Here is a 20,721-nt window from a genome sequence, read left to right on the forward strand (position 1 = left end):
TAATTAAACAGCTCTTTCTACTCTAGCATCTGACAGTGAAGGAATGGTGCGATAATTCCAATGGATGGTGAGTGGCTTGGGAGAGAACGTGCGGCCTTGGAGAACTTGGCAATCTTTCCTTGTGTCTGCTACCCACCCTTGTCCTTCGGAATAGCAGCGGTTGTGGGGTATGGAAGGTGCTGCCTGAGGAGCCTTGGTGAGTTGCTGCAGTGTATCTTATAAATGGCACACGCTGCTGTCACTGTTCGTCTATAGTGGAGGGGATTAATGGATGCTGTGCCGGTCAAGTGGGCTGCTCTGTCGTGGTGGATAGGGTAGCTGGCGGGGACTGGACAGGATCATGGGGGAAGGGTGATAGAGTTGGAAAGGGTGGCGGTGGGGGAAGCGGGTGGGGCTTTAGGGGGTAAAGTGGGGTAAGAGCGAGAATGGGGTACATAAGGTGTAGGGCGTGTGAGGGTGGTGTAGGGTATGTGAGGGTGGTGTAGGTGTGTGAGGGTGGTGTAGGGGGTGTGAGGGTGGTGTAGGGGGTGAGGGTGGTATAGGGTGTGAGGGTGGTGTAGGGTATGTGAGGGTGGTGTAGGTGTGTGAGGGTGGTGTAGAGGGTGTGAGGGTGGTGTAGGGGGTGAGGGTGGTATAGGGTGTGAGGGTGGTGTAGGGTGTGTGAGGGTGGTGTAGGGGGTGAGGGTGGTATAGGGTGTGAGGGTGGTGTAGGGTATGTGAGGGTGGTATAGGGTGTGAGGGTGGTGTAGGGTGTGTGAGGGTGGTGTAGGGGGTGAGGGTGGTATAGGGTGTGAGGGTGGTGTAGGGTGTGTGAGGGTGGTGTAGGGGGTGTGAGGGTGGTGTGAGGTGTAAGGGTGGTGTAGGGTGTGTGAGGGTGGTGTAGGGGGTGAGGGTGGTATAGGGTGTGAGGGTGGTGTAGGGTGTGTGAGGGTGGTGTAGGGGGTGGTGTGAGGTGTAAGGGTGGTGTAGGGGGTGTGAGGATGGTGTAGGGGGTGTGAGGGTGGTGTAGGGTGTGTGAGGGTGGTGTAGGGGGTGTGATGATGGTGTAGGGGGGTGTGAGGATGGTGTAGGGGTGAGGGTGGTATAAGGGGTGTGAGGGTGTGTGCGGATGGTGTAGGGGGTGTGAGGGTGGTGTAGGGTGTGTGAGGGTGGTGTAGGGTGTGTGATGATGGTGTAGGGGGTGTGAGGGTGGTGTAGGGTGTGTGAGGATGGTTTAGGGGTGAGGGTGGTATAAGGGGTGTGAGGGTGTGTGCGGATGGTGTAGGGAGTGTGAGGGTGGTGTAGGGGGTGAGGGTGGTATAAGGGGTGTGAGCAGGGCCGGCTCAAGGCACCGGCAACTCGGGCGACTGCCCGGGGCGCCATGTGCTTGGGGGCGCCAGAGACTCGGGTCCCGCGCATGCGCAGTTGGGCCGGTGCCAACCAGCGCATGCGCGGTGGCCGCCCGCCCCCAGGGCGGCCCCCCGGCTCGGTCCGCCCCCCCCCCGCTCAGTCCCCCCCGCCCCGCCCTCGGGTCCGCCCCCCCGCCCCGCCCCCCCCTCGGCCCCGCCCGCCCCCGCCCCCGGCCCCTCCCCCCCAGCCCCCCCCCCCCCCCCCCAAGGGCGCCGAAGTTCAGCTTGCCCGGGGCGCCAGCAACCCTAGAGCCGGCGCTGGGTGTGAGGGTGGTGTAGGGTGTGTGTGGATGGTGTAGGGGGTGTGAGGGTGGTGTAGGGTGTGTGAGGGTGGTGTAGGGTGTGTGATGATGGTGTAGGGGGTGTGAGGGTGGTGTAGGGTGTGTGAGGGTGGTGTAGGGTGTGTGATGATGGTGTAGGGGGTGTGAGGATGGTGTAGGGGGTGAGGGTGGTATAAGGGGTGTGAGGGTGTGTGCGGATGGTGTAGGGGGTGAGGGTGGTGTAGGAGGTGGGTTTGTTTAAGGGTTGGGTGGGAGGGGGGCATGTAGTGAGTTGGGGTGCAGGGACGGTGGGCACAGCCAAGAGGCGGTGGGCAGGGGAGTTAACCTGCTTCCTGTCCAAGCCGGTCACCTCTCCGCCCCTTTGATTGACAGGGCAGCATCGTGGGAGTGCGGCGCGCGGCTGCGGCTGGGGCTGGGTGCGCGCGCGCCCGACAAACGGGTCGGCACGCGGGCGCGCGCCCGGCAGACGGGGTGGTGCGTGCTCGCGCACACGCACGCACACGGGGCCGAGCCCGCAGTGTTGTGAGGGGTGAGCCGGGCCAGGTCGGGCCGGGTGGCGGAGGCTGTTACTCTGGGTTTTTTGGCGATGGGGTCGGTGCTGACCGAGTCCGTGTGGGGCTGGTCCATATTCTCCCTGGTTTTGCTGGTAGGCCAAAAGGCCCTGTGTGAGAGGCGGCCTGTCTGAATTAATTAACCAAGTCTATGTCTGTCTGTCTGTACTTCAGGTCTGGCGCATTCTCTAATAATAATATAAAGGCCAAATTCAGGTGGGACACCAGGAGTGAGTGTGGGCAGGGCCTGAGTAGGAGTAAACATTCACTAACCTGAAACTTGTGTGTGTGTGTGATCACATCCCAATTTACATTGAAATAATGTAATAAAGTAATTCAATATTGTATGGTAAAAATTCTTTATATTTAAATTTACCAGAAATGTTAAAGCTTGTTTTCTCCGCCCCCCCCCCCCCCCCCCCCCTTCTCTTTCCACAGAACATTCTGAGCATTTTCTGTATTTTTTATCAATATGCTCCAGATTAGCAAGCAGGCTCTTGACCCCTGTACTTCACACTCGTTGCCTTGGTAATTTGTCTGCCAGTTGCAAAATTAAAACGCTGACCTTCACTCCTGGCCCCGTTCTAACTGAGAATGATGTAGAGTTGCCAGTGTTGGACTGGGTGAGCGCAGTAAGAAGACTTACAACACAAAGTTAAAGTCCAACATGTTTGTTTCAAACACTAGCTTTCGGAGCACTGTTCCGTCCTATAAAAGGATTGGGGGTTATGGTGCTAAGGCAGGAAAATGGGGATGAGAAACATATCAGCCATGATTGAATGGCGGAGCAGACTCGATGAGCAGAATGGCCTAATTCTGCTCCTATGCCTTGTGGTCTTATGCATGTTCTCCCTGTGTCTGAGGAAGGAGCAGTGTTCCCTATGCTAGTGTTTGAAACAAACATGTTGGACTTTAACTGGGTGTTGTAAGACTTATTAACTGAGAATGGTAGATGTTTGGTTAGGCAAAGGGTTATTGAGATAACCCTTTTTAAGATACAGGTCAGTTGGGATCTAAATCGGTTGCTGGGACAGGTTCAATGGGCTGCATGGCCTCCTCTCTTCAGATTAGCTGCAGCAAGGCATTACATTAATGTTATTAATGGCTTTGATGTTTCTGAGAAATATTATTATTCAGGATTGGCATGAGCCAAAGAAAGAAAGAAATAGATGACAAGAAGTTTTGCATTTATATCGCAATTTGCATGACATAAGATATCCCAAAGTGCTGTATAACCAAAGTACTTTAGAAGTATAGTCACTTTTAATGTAGGAAACGCGGGAGCCAATTTGCACACACACAACTCCAACAAAGTGTGAGAATGACCAAATAATCTGTTATTGCTGTTTAAGCGTTGTCCAGGACACCAAGAAAAATGATTTGAATTAGTGCTGTTGGACCTTTTACGTTCACTTGGTACAGCCCATGAGGTATTGGTTTAATGTTTTATCTAAAAGGCGACACCTCCCACAGTGCCCTATATGCCACTGGGGTGTCAACCTTTATTTTTCTGCATAAGAGATTCGAGTGGGACTTGACTGAGAAATTAGAGTGTTACAAACTGAGATAAAGTTGTCACAAAAATGGAGGTGGTGAGGCCGTAGTTAAAGGAAATAATCCAGACTTTGGGTTCTAAATGGGTGCAAACTCATCTGCCGATGATGTGGCCAAATGAATTTGGGATGGCATAGAACAAAGAACAAAGAAAAGTACAGCACAGGAGCAGGCCGTTCGGCCCTCCAAGCCTGTGCCGACCATGCTGCCCGTCTAAACTAAAATCTTCTACACTTCCTGTGTTCGTATCCCTCTATTCCCATCCTATTCATGTATTTGTCAAGATGCCCCTTAAATGTCACTATCGTCCCTGCTTCCACCACCTCCTTCCAGGCACCCATCACCTTCTGTAAAAAAACGTGCCTCGTTCATCTCCTCTAAACCTTGCCCCTTGCACCCTAAACCTATGCCCCCTAGTAATTGACCCCTCTACCCTGGGCATAGTGGTTAGCACTGCTGCTTCGCAGCCCAGGGACCCAGGTTAAATTCCAGCTTTGGGTCTGTGTGCAGTTTGCCCGTTCTTCCCATATCTGTGTGGGTTTCCCCCGACTGCTCCGGTTTCCTCCCACAGTTCAAAGATATGCAGGATTGGTGGATTGGCCATGTTAAAATGCCCCTTAGTCTCCAAAGATGGGATAGTACGGGGGAGTGGGCTTAAGTGGGTTTTCTTTCAGTAGGTCGTTGGAGACTTGATTGGTTGCAGACTTGATTGGCTGAATGGTCTCCTGCACTGTAGGAATTCTAGGGATTAATAATTTTTGTATTATCTTGGTCAGAGTTCCTCCCAGGTGTGAATAATTTTACTTTGGAGATGCTGTAACTGTTTTATTGTAATTGCTTTCATTGTGTTTATTTTTGGTGATAACTATCTTTAGGAAACGGGAACAAAGAAAAACGGCAACTATCTTTTTGTTTCCTCCTTTGACTTCACAATTGAAAATAGTACCACTTCAATGAAAGCGCATCGCACAGCTTGTTGTTTACATAATATGATGAATTACAAATGTTTCAAAAGGCTTTTACTCATGAAACAAGTGCTTGGAAAAGTGGACAAAAATGTGCATCTTTAAAATCTATCCTGGATGTCTGGAAATGTCTCTTTTGTGCACTGGTGGCTTCTAGTTGTAGTAATCATTTCAAGCTTGAAATGAGGCAGAGAGAATGTTTGATGAGACTTGCACCATGTGATCCAGTTTCCACCAAATGCTTTTTTGAAATTGTCAAAAGCTTCTTTTGTTCTGTCCTACGCTGTGTTGTGGGTGTTTTCCATCTGAATTGGTGTATATTTCTAGATGCTGTCATGGAGCTTGAATATAAATAATGCTGTTCTCTAACGGTGAAATACAATTATCGTAAAACAAAGTAAATGAAGTAGTGCTTCATAACCTCACCTGCATGCCATGTGTTCATGGATCTATGCTCGCTGAAGTTTCGAAGAATGAGAGGCAATCTAATTGAGATTTTGAAATTCGGAGGGAGCTTTACAAAGGTAGACATGAGAGATTGTTTCTCCTGGCTGCTGCGTCTAGAACATGGTCTCAGGATAAGAAGTTGACCATTTCGGTTTGTGGCATTGCAAAGTTACTTCACTCAGGAAGAAAAATAGAAAATGCTGGCAAACTCAGGTCTGACAGCACCTCTGGAGAGAATCAGAATTAATGCTTCGAGTCCAATGCAACTCTGAAGAAGAGTCATACAGACTTTATGTTAATTGTGTTTCTTCTCCACAGATGCTGCCTGAACTGTTGAGTTTTCCAACATTTTCTGCTTTTGTTTTACATTTCCATGTTCTCTATTCAAGAGATCTGTGGATGCTGAGTCACTGAGCAGCACGCTGGCACAGTGGTTAGCACTGCTGTCCCACAGGGCCAGGGATCCAGGTTCAATTGCAGCCTTGGGTGACTTTCTCTGTGGAGTTAGCACGTTCTCCCCGTAACAGCGTGGGTTTACTCTGGATGCTCCGATTTCCTCCCACAGTCCAAAGATGTGCAGGTTAAGTGGATCGGCCATGATAAATTGCCCCTTTGTGTCCAAAAAGCTTTGGTGGGGTTACGGGGATAGGGTTGGGGCGTGGGGTGCAGACTCGATGGGCTGAATGGCCGCCTTCTGCACTGTATGGTTTCTATGAGTATATTTAAGACTGAAGTCAATAGATTTTTGGGTACAGGTAATTGAGGGAAATGGAGATTGAGCAAGTAAATAGAATTGAGGTCAAAGATGAGCCAAGGTTGTATTGAGTGGTGAAGCAGGCTTTTGGGGTCCTCTGCATCCTATATTTAAGATTTCTCTGAATGGATTTTGCTGTAAAAATTCATTTATAGCCATTGTGACTTTATTGCAGACTCTAAAAGCTTGATGTCTTGTAAGGTTAGCTGAGGCTATACAGGTGTCACGTAACAAAAGGGTTATTTTAATAAATATTCCAGTACCGCATTATTATTCATAAATCAGCTTTTACTATTAGCAGAATCTTGCCTTAATCTGGTACCCACATGTGGGTTTCTGGTTGGGATCACAATATTGCAATGATCAGGAGTGGGAAATCTGTATTCTTTTTAATTCCAAACCTCGGGACATTGAGGCCGGGTGCAGTCACCCCACCACTACAGCCAACTGAGTCCAATTTTCGCTGTGCAAATTTGGGGTTACACCTTGGACCTTTTGGGATTGCGTGGCTCACTAATTGCTGTGAGGATCTGCTAAGCTTGTACAAAGCTTAAAGATTCTTTATCTGATTCCAACTGCTTTCATCTTGGATCATGTTGAGCTTTTCTCTTGGCACTATGTATGAGGATTTGAAATATTCTTGTGGTGTTGTCACATGCGAATGGCGCGAGGAAATGATCATGCTATAGCTTTGACAGTGGATTAACAGCCCAGAGGTTGGGGAGTTGAATTCCCACAATGGCAAATTGCAAAATTGAATTCAGTTGTGAGCTCGAACCAGAAACATTAGGATTGAAGCTGTCAAATTGTTTCACGTATCCAACTAATCCTTTCATTTAGAAAGGATGTGACGATATTAGAGAGAGTCAAAGATGTATTGCATTTAATGTAACATTGCATAAATATTCCTGATCCAGGTAATGAAAGGTACTCAACAGACCAGTCTGCTGATAATTGCCGACCAAATCTTGGACCAGCTAGATCTTATGGATATTGTGAAGCTTGAAACCATGATGATTGGCCAGGGTGGATTACGTGGCCAACACGGTGCTCCTGCAATGATCTTGTAGTTCATGGCTGAGGAGGGAGATCTGGCTGATGTTGCTCAGATAGCAGTGGACGTCTTTCAGCGGCAGGCTATGCCATCAATCAAGAAAGGGGTATCTCTCCGGTTACCAAACTTTTCCCAGGGGCTGTATATAGTTGTCCCACAGAACGTCCTATGGAGCTTCATGGTCAGCGCATGCACTGCTGGAACTTCATTTTGGGAGGGCTGGTTGATAGCTGCAAATTTTGTGGTGTCTCGAGCTGTTCACTGTCACCTCAGTCCTCCACAGGATTCTGCAAGCACCCTTGCAGAATCACAATCACCCTGATGTTTTCTTTATGTGAAGCCCAATGAGCTGCTTCCATATTCCCTGCCTCAGTGACTTGAATGCCGAGTTTGTATCCAGATCCCCAAAATGTTAGAGTTGCCACATCACAAATGTGTCTCTGGGCCTGATAACTGCAGTGTGCCCTCCTTTGTGTACTGGCTGCAGGACAGGATCTTTGGAAGAGAGACTGGGACAGAGCTACTTATTTTGGACTCTGGCCTCTTGGAGTCATACAGTATAGAAGAGGCCCTTAGGCCCATTAAGCCTGCACCGCCAAAACAATTACTCTAATTGACACTAATCCCACATCTCAGCACTTAGCCCATAGCTTTGAATGTTATGACATTTCAAGTGCTCATCCAAGTACCTTTTAAAGATTGTGCGGTTTCCTCCCAGGCAGTGAATTCCCTTCCAGATTCCCTATGGGTGAAAAAAACCTTTCCTCGAATCCCCTCTAGACCTTTCACCTTAACATTGTTATTGATCCGTCAACTAAGGAGAACAGCTGCTTTCTATCCACCCTGTCCTTGCACCTCAAAATCTTATACACCTCAGTCAGGTCCCCTCTCAGCCTTCTCTGCTCCAAACAAAACAGCCCAAGCTTATCCAGCCATGATAGCTAATCATGGCTTAAATGTTCCAATCCGAGGCAATATCCTAGTGACTCTCCTCTGCACCTTCTCCTGTGCAATCACTATCCTCCTATCGTGCAGTGACCAGAACTGGAATCCTGCTCAGCAAAGAGACTTGCACACTTCCCTCAAGGAAAAGTCTCTCGTTTCCTACAGAGGTGATCGTTTTGGGCAAAGCTCACTGCATTTTGTGAGGTGGGTAGAGCCGTTAAAGGTGAACCAATAATCTGTGAGGGAATGGTGACTCAGTGACAGGCATTGGGAATGATGTTTAGTGCTGCAGACAGCACCCACCCAATAATCAGGAAGGAAGACAGCCTCTCCAAACATTCTCGAGGCTGCAGCCATGGCTGAGGCATATCCAATCTCAGCTATAGCTTTGGTGAATTGTTCTTCACATCATTTTTCCAGGTTAAAAATTGAAATGAAGCCTGAGGTGGCAGGAGCAGGGGCTACTCTACAGACTCCAAACTGGGGCTCGACGCTGTCACGGTGTGAAGTCTGACATACAATTGGTTTTTGTCTCCAGTTGAATTGTTTTATGAGTGCTGGTGGAAAATGCAGTAATAATCCAGCAGGGAGGTTGTAAAGTGTTTTGTGGTGGTGGAAAGGCCATTCCCTTCATTAGATAGTAACAATGGCCCACCACCTTCAACCATCCCAGTCTTTGACAAGGAGAGTTGCAGTTTTTGAAGTACAATCTCTCTTTACTTTGAAAAGCGGGTATATACAGGGAGGTACATTTGTCTGATTTCCCAAGAAAGAGACACATTGTGAGAAAGATGGAGAGTCATGAGGGTACAAACAGATAATAATGCCTAGCAGTTCTTCTAGAAGGAGGGGATGTCTTAATTCACCCGGGCAGATAAAACAGTCTGGAAAATACACAGCCTCTCTGTCCTGGACAGTAAGTTTAACAGTAAACAATCCGTTTCCTTTCCTCCGCTCAGGCCAAAGAGATAATCCCTCACCGAGAAAGCATAGTCCAAATATTGAATGTGCACTACCTTACCTTGGTTTTCTTCCTATTGCTGTCTTTAGTCTTCTTCTCCAGGTATTTTTCTCCTGTGATTGTTTTCTTGTTATCTTCAAGTTAGCTGTAAGAACATAAGAACATAAGAACTAGGAGCAGGAGTAGGCCATTTGGCCCCTCGAGCCTGCTCCGCCATTCAATTAGATCATGGCTGATCTTTTGTGGACTCAGCTCCACTTTCCGGCTCGAACACCATAACCCTTAATCCCTTTATTCTTCAAAAAACTATCTATCTTTACCTTAAAAACATGTAATGAAGGAGCCTCAACTGCTTCACTGGGCAAGGAATTCCATAGATTCACAACCCTTTGGGTGAAGAAGTTCCTCCTAAACTCAGTCCTAAATCTACTTCCCCTTATTTTGAGGCTATGCCCCCTAGTTCTGCTGTCACCCGCCAGTGGAAACAACCTGCCCGCATCTATCCTATCTATTCCCTTCATAATTTTAAATGTTTCTATAAGATCCCCCCTCATCCTTCTAAATTCCAACGAGTACAGTCCCAGTCTACTCAACCTCTCCTCATAATCCAACCCCTTCAGCTCTGGGATTAACCTAGTGAATCTCCTCTGCACACCCTCCAGCGCCAGTACGTCCTTTCTCAAGTAAGGAGACCAAAACTGAACACAATACTCCAGGTGTGGCCGTACTAACACCTTATACAATTGCAACATAACCTCCCTAGTCTTAAACTCCATCCCTCTAGCAATGAAGGACAAAATTCCATTTGCCTTCTTAATCACCTGTTGCACTTGTAAACCAACCTTCTGTGACTCATGCACTAGCACACCCAAGTCTCTCTGAACAGCGGCATGCTTTAATATTTTATCGTTTAAATAATAATCCCGTTTGCTGTTATTCCTACCAAAATGGATAACCTCACATTTGTCAACATTGTATTCCATCTGCCAGACCTGAGCCCATTCACTTAACCTATCCAAATCCCTCTGCAGACTTCCCGTATCCTCTGCACTTTTTGCTTTACCACTCATCTTAGTGTCATCTGCAAACTTGGACACATTGCCCTTGGTCCCCAACTCCAAATCATCAATGTAAATTGTGAACAATTGTGGGCCCAACACGGATCCCTGAGGGACACCACTAGCTACTGATTGCCAACCAGAGAAACACCCATTTATCCCAACTCTTTGCTTTCTATTAATTAACCAATCCTCTATCCATGCTACTACTTTACCCTTAATGCCATGCATCTTTATCTTATGCAGCAACCTTTTGTGTGGCACCTTGTCAAAGGCTTTCTGGAAATCCAGATATACCACATCCATCGGCTCCCCGTTATCTACTGCACTGGTAATGTCCTCAAAAAATTCCACTAAATTAGTTAGGCATGACCTGCCTTTAACAAACCCATGCTGCGTCTGCCCAATGGGACAATTTCTATCCAGATGCCTCGCAATTTCTTCCTTGATGATAGATTCCAGCATCTTCCCTATTACCGAAGTTAAACTCACTGGCCTATAATTTCCTGCTTTCTGCCTACCTCCTTTTTTAAACAGTGGCGTCACGTTTGCTAATTTCCAATCCACCGGGACCACCCCAGAGTCTAGTGAATTTCGGTAAATTATCACTAGTGCATCTGCAATTTCCCTAGCCATCTCTTTTAGCACTCTGGGATGCATTCCATCAGGGCCAGGAGACTTGTCTACCTTTAGCCCCATTAGTTTGCCCATCACTCCCTCCTTAGTGATAACAATCCTCTCAAGGTCCTCACCTGTCATAGCCTCATTTCTATCAGTCGCTGGCATGTTATTTGTGTCTTCCACTGTGAAGACCGACCCAAAAAACCTGTTCAGTTCCTCAGCCATTTCCTCATTTCCCATTATTAAAACTCCCTTCTCATCCTCTAAAGGACCAATATTTACCTTAGCCACTCTTTTTTGTCTTATATATTTGTAAAAACTTTTACTGTCTGTTTTTATATTCTGAGCAAGTTTACTCTCATACTCTATCTTACTCTTCTTTATAGCTTTTTTAGTAGCTTTCTGTTGCCCCCTAAAGATTTCCCAGTCCTCTAATCTCCCAGCAATCTTTGCCACTTTATATGCTTTTTCCTTCAATTTGATACTCTCCCTTATTTCCTTAGATATCCACGGTCGATTTTCCCTCTTTCTTCCGTCCTTCCTTTTTGTTGGTATAAACCTTTGCTGAGCACTGTGAAAAATCGCTTGGAAGGTTCTCCACTGTTCCTCAACTGTTCCACCATAAAGTCTTAGCTCCCAGTCTACCTTAGCTAGTTCTTCTCTCATCCCCTTGTAATCTCCTTTGTTTAAACACAAAACACTAGTATTTGATTTTACTTTCTCACCCTCCATCTGTATTTTAAATTCCACCATATTGTGATCGCTCCTTCCGAGAGGATCCCTAACTATGAGATCATGAATCAATCCTGTCTCATTACACAGGACAAGATCTAGGACCGCTTGTTCCCTCGTAGGTTCCATTACATACTGTTCTAGGAAACTATCGCGGATACATTCTATAAACTCCTCCTCACGGTTGCCTTGACCGACCTGGTTAAACCAATCGACATGTAGATTAAAATCCCCCATGATAACTGCTGTACCATTTCTACATGCATCAGTTATTTCTTTGTTTATTGCCTGCCCCACCATCTCGTTACTATTTGGTGGCCGATAGACTACTCCTATCAGTGACTTTTTCGCCTTCCTGATTTCCACCCAAATGGATTCAACCTTATCCTCCATAGCACCGATGTCATCCCTTACTATTGCCCGGATGTCATCCTTAAATAACAGAGCAACACCACCTCCCTTACCATCCACTTTGTCCTTCCGAATAGTTTGATACCCTCGGATATTTAACTCCCAGTCGTGACCATCCTTTAACCATGTTTCAGTAATGGCCACTAAATCATAGTCATTTACGATGATTTGTGCCACCAACTCATTTACTTTATTCCGAATACTACGAGCATTCAGGTAAAGTACACTTATGTTGGTTTTTTTACCTCTGTAGTTCTTCTACTTCTTGTCCTCCTCAGGATAACTCCTTATTCTCCCTGGGTTTAAATGGTTTCCTGCTTGCCCATTAACCCTTGCCTTTCTCCGGGTCAGATGAAACTAGCTGGTGTTGAGGTGGGGCGGGGAGTGCCACACATATCTAATCTGGCTGATACATGACTGCAATCTCCCCGTCTTAACTCTTTACACCCTTCTAAGTGGTCCAGCAAATAACTCAGTTGTACAAACAATCACTATGAAATAGAAGGCCCAACATTAGAAAGCCTTTTTGGGACTATTGCCTTTTTTTACCTACTGTAAATATGGCAGTGAGTGGTTGCCCTTCTTCCTTTGGATATCAATATTCTATTGCTGAGTCGCCAGGTATCAAATGCTACCACTACAAGGTTCAACCGGCTGTCGACCAAAGAGCCAAACACCAGTTAGTTAGTTCAAGATCAAGAGTACTTTATTTACACACACAATTAATCATGCAACATAAACACTAGTTAAACTACACCTATTGCCTATGACAACCTGTACTTAACTTCAGGCATGTGGCTTAGGTCAGAGGAACAGTGGCCGTTGTTCGGGTCTGTAGAAGTAACTGCTGCTCAGCTATGCTCATCCATCTGGTAGCGGGCGTTGAACTTGAACTTGCTTCTGTTGGTGCTGCACTTGGAAGTGGACGTTGCCGGAGCGCCAGGTCCAAGAGAGGCCAAACACATGGTGGTCTCTCTTTTTATCCTCTGGGGGGGGGGGGGGGGGGTGGTTCGTGCTCCTTTGGGTGGTCCTTCAGTTTGGACCCCACTAATTGGGTAAGTCCTGATCACTGTGTTCGATTCGAACCAATAAAGGGGCGGATGCCTTGATGGCTGGGCGTGCCCTAAGCAGTCATTGACCTTGTTTTTTACGCTTCCCGAGTACAGGGAGTGGCGCCAAAATGTCTGGGGTATCGGTCGCTCAAGTATCAGTCCTTTGTCTGGCGGAGATGGGCCATCAAATGCTAATTGCTTGGGGGTTTCGATACCGTCTGGATTCCTCACTCGCAAATATACATTCAGGCTCTGAGCCTGCCTGAATCTCGCATTGTCCATTTTTCCCGCTATGCTTTGCGACCTTCCCTGTTCCTGGTTTTAAGTGGCCATCCCCGATGGCTGCAGGACAACTAAGGACAGGCAATGAATGCTCCCTTGTTTTTGGTACAAGGATGATACCAGCAAGTTGGTTCCTCTTTAAAGTTGCTAAAACATCTTCCTCCAACGCCTGTAATCCATTGTCCATCTCTATGGGACAGGCCTCACCTGGTTCTATTCCCATCTGTCATAATCATAAAATCCCTAAAGGCCTGCCCTTTAACCCCTCTTATTCCTTGTGTACGTACTTGGTGATATAATCTAAAACATGTTAGTATTCAACTTGCACAGTAACAACAGCTAACAGTGCTTCACTGCCATCTTCCCACTTGACTATCTCTAATTTGTCATGCTCTTTGTATCAAATGCACAAAAAAAATTTCAATTAAATGTTTAGAATGCAGCAGTACCAAAATTGACCAATCCTCATCCGTGAATTTTGTTCCATGCCCTTGGAATTCTTCCCTTTTCCATCTGAGGGGAAACCAGATTTCTTGTGGTCTACTTCCACCTGAGAATTATCGCCTGTCTCCTCCCCTGCCTAAGCTTATCTGCTACTGGAACTCTCATCGTGCCTTTGTTATCTCTAGAATTGACAGTATCATCAGTTATAAATATAAAGCTTAGATTATGTTTTGGGTCAGTCTTTTTAATGTGTTGTAAAATGGAAGAATGAAGAGAATTGTGACCTGTTCTGAATGCTGCCATAACACAAGCTTGGCTGCTTTGGTTGTTAAAGGTGTCTCCCCTGGGAAGAAGGTGCAAGATGTTCACATCCTGTGAATAATGGGAAGAGCATTTGTGCTGACTTTGGGTAGACTGTCAGTCTCCCAAGTCTCAAGGGGAGGTGTTATATTTTGCAAAGTTGCAAAGAAATTACAGAGGTGTTAGAATTATACAGTAATATTGGGGGTCTTCAATTATCCCATATGTAAACTAGGATAGGAATAGCTCAAAGGGACAAGAAGGCTGACAGTTCCTGGAACATATTCACGATAATTGAAGCAACGGCATATTTCCAATCCAAAGAGTGAGCAGCTGCTGTTAGACCTGGTTCTGGGGAATGAATTGACCAAAGTGGATCAAATATCAGTGGGAGAGCATTTAGCAGATATTGACCATTGCATCGTAAGGTTTAGGTTGACCATGGAAAAGGATTAGGAAGAGTCCAGAGCAGGGATAGTTAATTGGGGAAAGCCAATTTTGATGGGATAAGAACGCTTCTGAGTCAGAATCAAATGTTGACAGAAAAGATGGTAGCTGAACAATGAGCCACCTTCAAAGAAAAGGTATTGCATTCAATGTCAAGGTACATTTCCTTGAAGGGGCAATATAGGAAATATAAATCCAGAGTGCCATGACACAATAGATAAAGGTGAAGATGAAAAGTAGGAACGACAGATGTCAGGTCGAAAATAAATTGGAAAATTGGGTTAAATATAGAAGGACCTGATGGGGAGTGAAGAACCTAATCAGAAAAGTAAGGAGAGAGCATGAAAAGAGACTGGCAGCTAACATAATACTGGGAATTTTCAATTCCTCTCTGACCACAGGAGAGGTGCCAGACGACTGGAGGATAGCTAATGTGGTACCATTATTCAAGAAGGGAGGAAGGAATAAACCAGGAAACTACAAGCCAGTCGGTCCAACCTAAGTGGTGGGGAAATTATTGGAAGCAATTTTAAGAGACCAAATTTATTTGCATTTGGCGAGGTAGGGATTAATCAAGAACAGTCAGCATAGTTTGTTAAAGCGAGGTCATGTCTGACCCAACTTGATTGAATTTTTTGAAGAGGTGACTGGTGTGTAGATATGGAACATGTGTTTGATGTAGTCTATTTGGATTCAGCAAGGCTTTTGGAGTCCATGGAATCCAGAGAAATTTGGCAAATTAAATCCAGAATTGACTGAGTGGCAGGAAGCAGAGGATGATGGTTCGAGGGTTGATTTTCTGACTGAAAGCTTGTGTCCAGTGGGGAGACCTGCAGGGATTAGTGTTGGGGCCCTTGCTGTTTGTGGTTTATACAAATGATTTAGACTTTAATGTCGGAGGGTTGATCAGTAAGTATGGAAATTGGTGGGTTGTAAATAGTGAGGAGGGTAGCCTTTGATTACAGAAGAATATAGAAGGACTGGTCAAATGGGCTGATCAGTGGCAAATTGAATTCAATCTGGGCAAGTGTGAAGTGATGCACTTGGACAGGACAAACAAGGCAAGGGAATACATGATGAATGTCAGGACTCTGGGAAGCACTGCATGTACACCAGTCCCTTAAAGTAGCAGAGCAATTGAATATCGCGGTTAAGAAGACATATGTTATACTTGCCTTTATTAGCCAAGGCATAGAGTTTAAGAGCGGGAGGTTATGCTGGCACTGTATAAAACATTGGTTAGGCCACATCTAGAGTATTGTGCTGTCTGTAATCCATATTATAGGAGGTATGTGATTGGCTGAGATGCATCCAAGGACACTGAGGGAAGTGAAAGTAGAGGTTGCAGAGGTACTAGTGATAATCTTCCAGTTTTCCTTAGACACAGAAGTGGTGCCTGATGACTGGAGAAATACAAATGTTATACCCTTGTTCAGAAAGAGGTGCAAAGATAAAGCCGGCAACTACAGACAAATCAGTTTGACTTCAGTAGCAGGGAAACCTCTGGAAATAGTTGGGACAAAATCAATAGTCAAGTAAACAATTGCAGGATAATTAATGAAAGCCAGCCTGGATTCATTAAGGGAAAATCATGTTTAACTAATTTACTGGAGTTTTTTTGAGGAGATAGCAGGGAAGATTGATGAGGTAAAACTTGGTGTAGTGTATGTGGATTTTCAAAAAGGCATTTGATGCAATGCCACACAACAGATTTGTGACCAGAATTCTAGCTCATGGTTTAAAAAGGATCATCGGCACTTTGATAAGAAATGGGCTGAGTTTCAGGGAACAGAGAGTAGTGATAAATGGTTGTTTTTCAGATTGGAGGAAGGCTTGCAGCGGAGTTCCCCAAAGGTCAGTGTTGGGACTCTTTCTGATGTATGTTAATGACCTGGAGTTAGTGTGGTGTTCAGCGCATGATTTCAAAATTTACAAATGATATGAAGGTTGGAAATAGTTGTCAACTGTGTGCATAGCCTTGAACTTTAAAAAGAACATCGACATGTTGATGGATTGGGCAGACAATTGGAAGATGAAGTTCAATGCAGAGAAATGCATAGTGATTCATTTTGGCAGGAAGAATATGGAGAGAATATAAAATAAAGGGGAGAAACTATAAACAAGATTTAGGAACAAAGGGACCTCGGTGCATGTGTAGATAAGTCATTGAAGATGGCAGGGCATGTTGAGAGAGTGGTTAATAAAGCGTATAATATTTGAGGCTTTATGAGGGGGCATTGAGTACAAGAGTAAGGAGGTCATGTTGAACTGGTATAAGTTACTAGTTAGGCCTCAGCTGGATGACTGCAGCCATTCTTGAGGAATGACGTGAAGAAGGCAGTGGAGATTCACAAGACGATTTCAGAGATAAAGAACTGTAGCCATGAGAATAGATTGGAGATGTTGGGCCTGTTTTCTTGGAGAAAAGAAGAGAAGATTGAGAATACTTGATAGAGGTATTCATACCCTGAGAGGTATGGACAGGAGAAACGGTTCCCTCTCAAGTGAGCATCAAGAACTAAAGGGCACAGATTCAGAATTATTGGCAAAAATAATAAAAGTGACTGGAGGAAAGTCTTTCACCCAGAGGGCAGTTGGAGTCTGTAATTAACTTACTGAAAGGGTAGTGAGGGAGATTTGATTGGAGTATTAAAAAGGGAATTTTATTTCTATCTGAATAGAAAGAATGTGCAAGACTATGGGGATAAGGCCTGGGAGTGGGACTAGGTGGCATGTTATTCCAGAGAACCAGTGCAGACTTCATGGGCCGAATCGCTGCCTCCTGCATTGTAAGGAATCTATATGATTTTGTCAATTTAATCCTGAGGTTGAATAGAGCTGGTGGGTTTAGACGATAGCTAATCAGCCTTTCTGTGATTGACATTACCATGGAGATGGGCTTTGCAAGGCCAACAGCCCTAGAAAGCCACTGTAAATCTTCTTGTAGGATTTTCTTAAGATATTCCTGAAGCTCAAAGGCAAGAATCTTGAGAGTGAGAGAGAGCACAGACAGATAAGCAGTCAGTCTGTTGTTCACCAAGCAGAATGCGGGTAGAGGTTTGTGCTCCGATTGAAGGGGCCAAACACATGAGAGTTTAAATGTGGCTGGAAGATAATCTTTATTCGTGTAACAAGTAGGCTTACATGAACAGTGCAATGAAGTTACTGTGAAAAGCCCCTAGTCGCCACATTCTGGCACCTGTTCGGGTACACTGAGGGAGAATTCAGAATGTCCAATTCACCTAACAAGCACGTCTTTCGGGACTTGTGGGAGGAAACTGGAGCATCTGGAGGAAGCCCACGCAGACATGGGGGAAACATACGGACTCCGCACAGGTTTGTCCAGCTTTGGGTAGAGGGAAGAGTTTCCAAGGTCACCTTCACTGAAAGTCAGTTGGAGTTATCAGGCTGGAGAAGGAAAATGGAAGCAGGCCTTTGTGAGCTGAAAATTGTTTTGGATTAGTTTCTGGAGAATGAGAAGTAAAATGAAGCGAAAAGGCTCCAGCTCTATGTCCTCAAATAGGCACAGTTTCCAGTGTAATCCCGCCATTGGTGGCATGGCTTTAATTTGCCTTGACCCCTCTGGAAATCCCTCCTAACTTTTCATCCTCTTTTTAAAACCTATCCAAAACAACTCTTTGAAATGTAACTTATTATGGACCATACCGATATCTTGATTTTGCTCCCTCTTCCTTCTCTGCGAAACATATTGGGATATTTTGTGTGTTAAAGATACTGGGCACGATTCACTGAAAAATGTCTGTGTCCGGAATCGTTTGGCAGGATGTTTTTCGGCGGCTGTAGTGCCAAATTTGATGCCATTGTTTAGTGATACTGTCGTTTATTTTTAAATTTCTCCCTGCTGAGGCTAGACTTGGGCAGTTTTCCATCACTGGGTAGCTGAGCTCGCTAGCAGGACTACAGATCAGTCTGCCATTTTTAGCAGCTGCCTCGATCTCTTTAAACCCCTCCCTTTCAGGACCCCCTAACCTTTCTTTGACCCCTCTCAAACCTCCACCCTTTCATGAGCACGGCTCTGCACCCTGGCAGTGTCAGTCTGGTAGCTTGGCACTGCCATTCTATTACCCCAGGAGTACCCCTTGCACCCTGAGGGGAGAAAAAGAGCAGTTAATACGGACAAAGGAAAAATAGTAATATTAACGAGATTCAACGTTTTGAGTCCTTTGAGTCGTTAGAACTGAAGCGAATAGATAATATGTTAGATATTAAAGTATGAATATAATTAGGCTGGCAAAATAATGATGAGAGAAGAAGTAAAGGAGGAATGAAGGAATAGATCTAGTTATTGGATTGAATGACAAAAATAATGAGTAAAAATAAAACAGGAAATGCGTTTACAAAATGGAACGATCTATAATCTTTATTACCACAAGTGGGCTTACATTAACACTGCAATGAAGTTACTGTGCAAAGCCCCTAGTCGCCACATTCAGGCGCCTGTTCAGGTACACAGCGGGAGAATTCCGAATGTCCAAATTACCCAACAGCAGGTCTTTCGGGACTTGTGGGAGGAAACCGGAGAACCCAGAGGAAACCCACGTGGACTGGGGGAGAACATGTAGACTCCACACAGACAGTGACGCAAGCCGGCATTCGAAACTGGGACCCTGGAGCTGTGAAGCAACAGTGCTACCCATGATTGAACCCGGGAAGAGGATCAACAGAAACCAAAAACATCTCCCAAGATAAAGCAGCAATGAGAGAAAAAATATGTGAAGGGAAGCGGGCAAAGGAGGAGCTAGAGATTTTTATTGCAGTATTTCAGTCACCAAAGTATAAAGGCACTCTTCCTAACCCCACTGTGACTTGTGCTCGTGATGCTGAACTATTGCAAGTACAGTTGAAAAATTTGCACTACAATATTTGCACTACTTGCAATCCAGCAGAGAGCAGCAGAGCAGAGCTACTGATCAGCTGTTCTGGGGAAATTTGCATACGTGCAGTGCGGTCAGCCTAAGTTGAAGGTGAATCTGCGAAGGGGACCCGAGGAGTTTGAGTGAAGGCAATCATCCAGCAGAGGGCAGCAGAGCAGAGCTACTGATCAGCTGTTCTGGGGAAATTTGCATACGTGCAGTGCGGTCAGCCTAAGTTGAAGGTGGTTTGTGGAGAGGCTGTTGGCAAGTGACAGTTAAACCCGAAACACTTCGTGAGTGTTTCCCACCCTACCTCCTCCTCTAACCAACCCCCCCACCCCACGGTGGTTGGGAAGCGGGAGCAGGGGCCTGTCGTGAAGGTGAGTGAGTGCCTTTAAATTTGCTTACCTTTGAGCGGGAGCAGGGTTTGAGGTAATATCAGGTAAGCTCTTCCTTTCTTTTTCTTTTTCTTGTTTTTTTTAAAATCTAGAGGTGATGTCAGGGAAGGCAGTACAATGCTCCTCCTGCAGAATGTTTGAGGTGAGGGACGCCGTCAGTGTCCCTGCTGATTTCATCTGTGGGAAGTGCACCCAACTCCAGCTCCTCAAAAACCGTGTTAGGGACCTGGAGCTTGAGCTGGATGAACTTCGGATCATTCGGGAGGCAGAGGGGGTCATAGATAGGAGCTTCAGGGAAATAGTTACACCAAAGACTGGAGATAGATGGGTAACTGTAAGAGGGACTGGGAAGAAGCAGTCAGTGCAGGGACCCCCTGCGGTCGTTCCCCTGAGTAACAAGTATACCGTTTTGGATACTTGTGGGGGGGACGACTTACCAGGGGTAAGCCATGGGGTACGGGCCTCTGGCACGGAGTCTGTCCCTGTTGCTCAGAAGGGAAGGGGGGAAAGGAGTAGAACATTAGTAATTGGGGACTCAATAGTCAGGGGCACAGATAGGAGATTTTGTGGGAGCGAGAGAGACTCACGTTTGGTATGTTGCCTCCCAGGTGCAAGGGTACGTGATGTCTCGGATCGTGTTTTCCGGGTCCTTAAGGGGGAGGGGGAGCAGCCCCAAGTCGTAGTCCACATTGGCACTAACGACATAGGTAGGAAAGGGGACAAGGATGTCAGGCAGGCCTTTAGGGAGCTAGGATGGAAGCTCAGAGCGAGAACAAACAGAGTTGTTATCTCTGGGTTGTTGCCCGTGCCACGTGATAGTGAGATGAGGAATAGGGAGAGAGAGCAATTAAACACGTGGCTACAGGGATGGTGCAGGCGGGAGGGATTCAGATTTCTGGATAACTGGGACTCTTTCTGGGGAAGGTGGGTACTCTATAGACAGGATGGTCTACATCTGAACCTGAGGGGCACCAATATCCTGGGGGGGAGATTTGTTAGTGCTCTTTGGGGGGGTTTAAACTAATTCAGCAGGGGCATGGGAACCTGGATTGTAGTTTTAGGGTACGGGAGATTGAGAGTATAGAGGTCAGGAGCACAGATTTGACTTCGCAGGAGGGTGCCAGTGTTCAGGTAGGTGGTTTGAAGTGTGTCTACTTCAATGCCAGGAGTATACGAAATAAGGTAGGGGAACTGGCAGCATG

General features: G+C 45.9%; 1 protein-coding gene across 2 annotated transcripts in view; it reads left to right on the plus strand.

The window, feature by feature from the left end:
• Positions 1-2,150: 2,150 nt before the first annotated feature.
• lmbrd1 (LMBR1 domain containing 1) overlaps positions 2,151-20,721 on the plus strand; it is a 257,830-nt gene continuing 239,259 nt past the window's right edge. Inside the window, exon 1 of one of the 2 annotated variants that reach the window (XM_038800685.1) lies at positions 2,151-2,315. In XM_038800685.1, coding sequence (XP_038656613.1) covers positions 2,256-2,315 — 60 coding nt within the window. In that variant the 5' untranslated portion in view covers positions 2,151-2,255. Of the gene's footprint in view, positions 2,316-17,564; positions 17,584-20,721 lie in introns of those variants that run through there. The other variant, XM_038800686.1, reaches the window with a different exon arrangement.

This window comes from Scyliorhinus canicula, chromosome 6 (genome assembly GCF_902713615.1).
Source record: "Scyliorhinus canicula chromosome 6, sScyCan1.1, whole genome shotgun sequence".
NCBI lineage: Eukaryota > Metazoa > Chordata > Chondrichthyes > Carcharhiniformes > Scyliorhinidae > Scyliorhinus > Scyliorhinus canicula.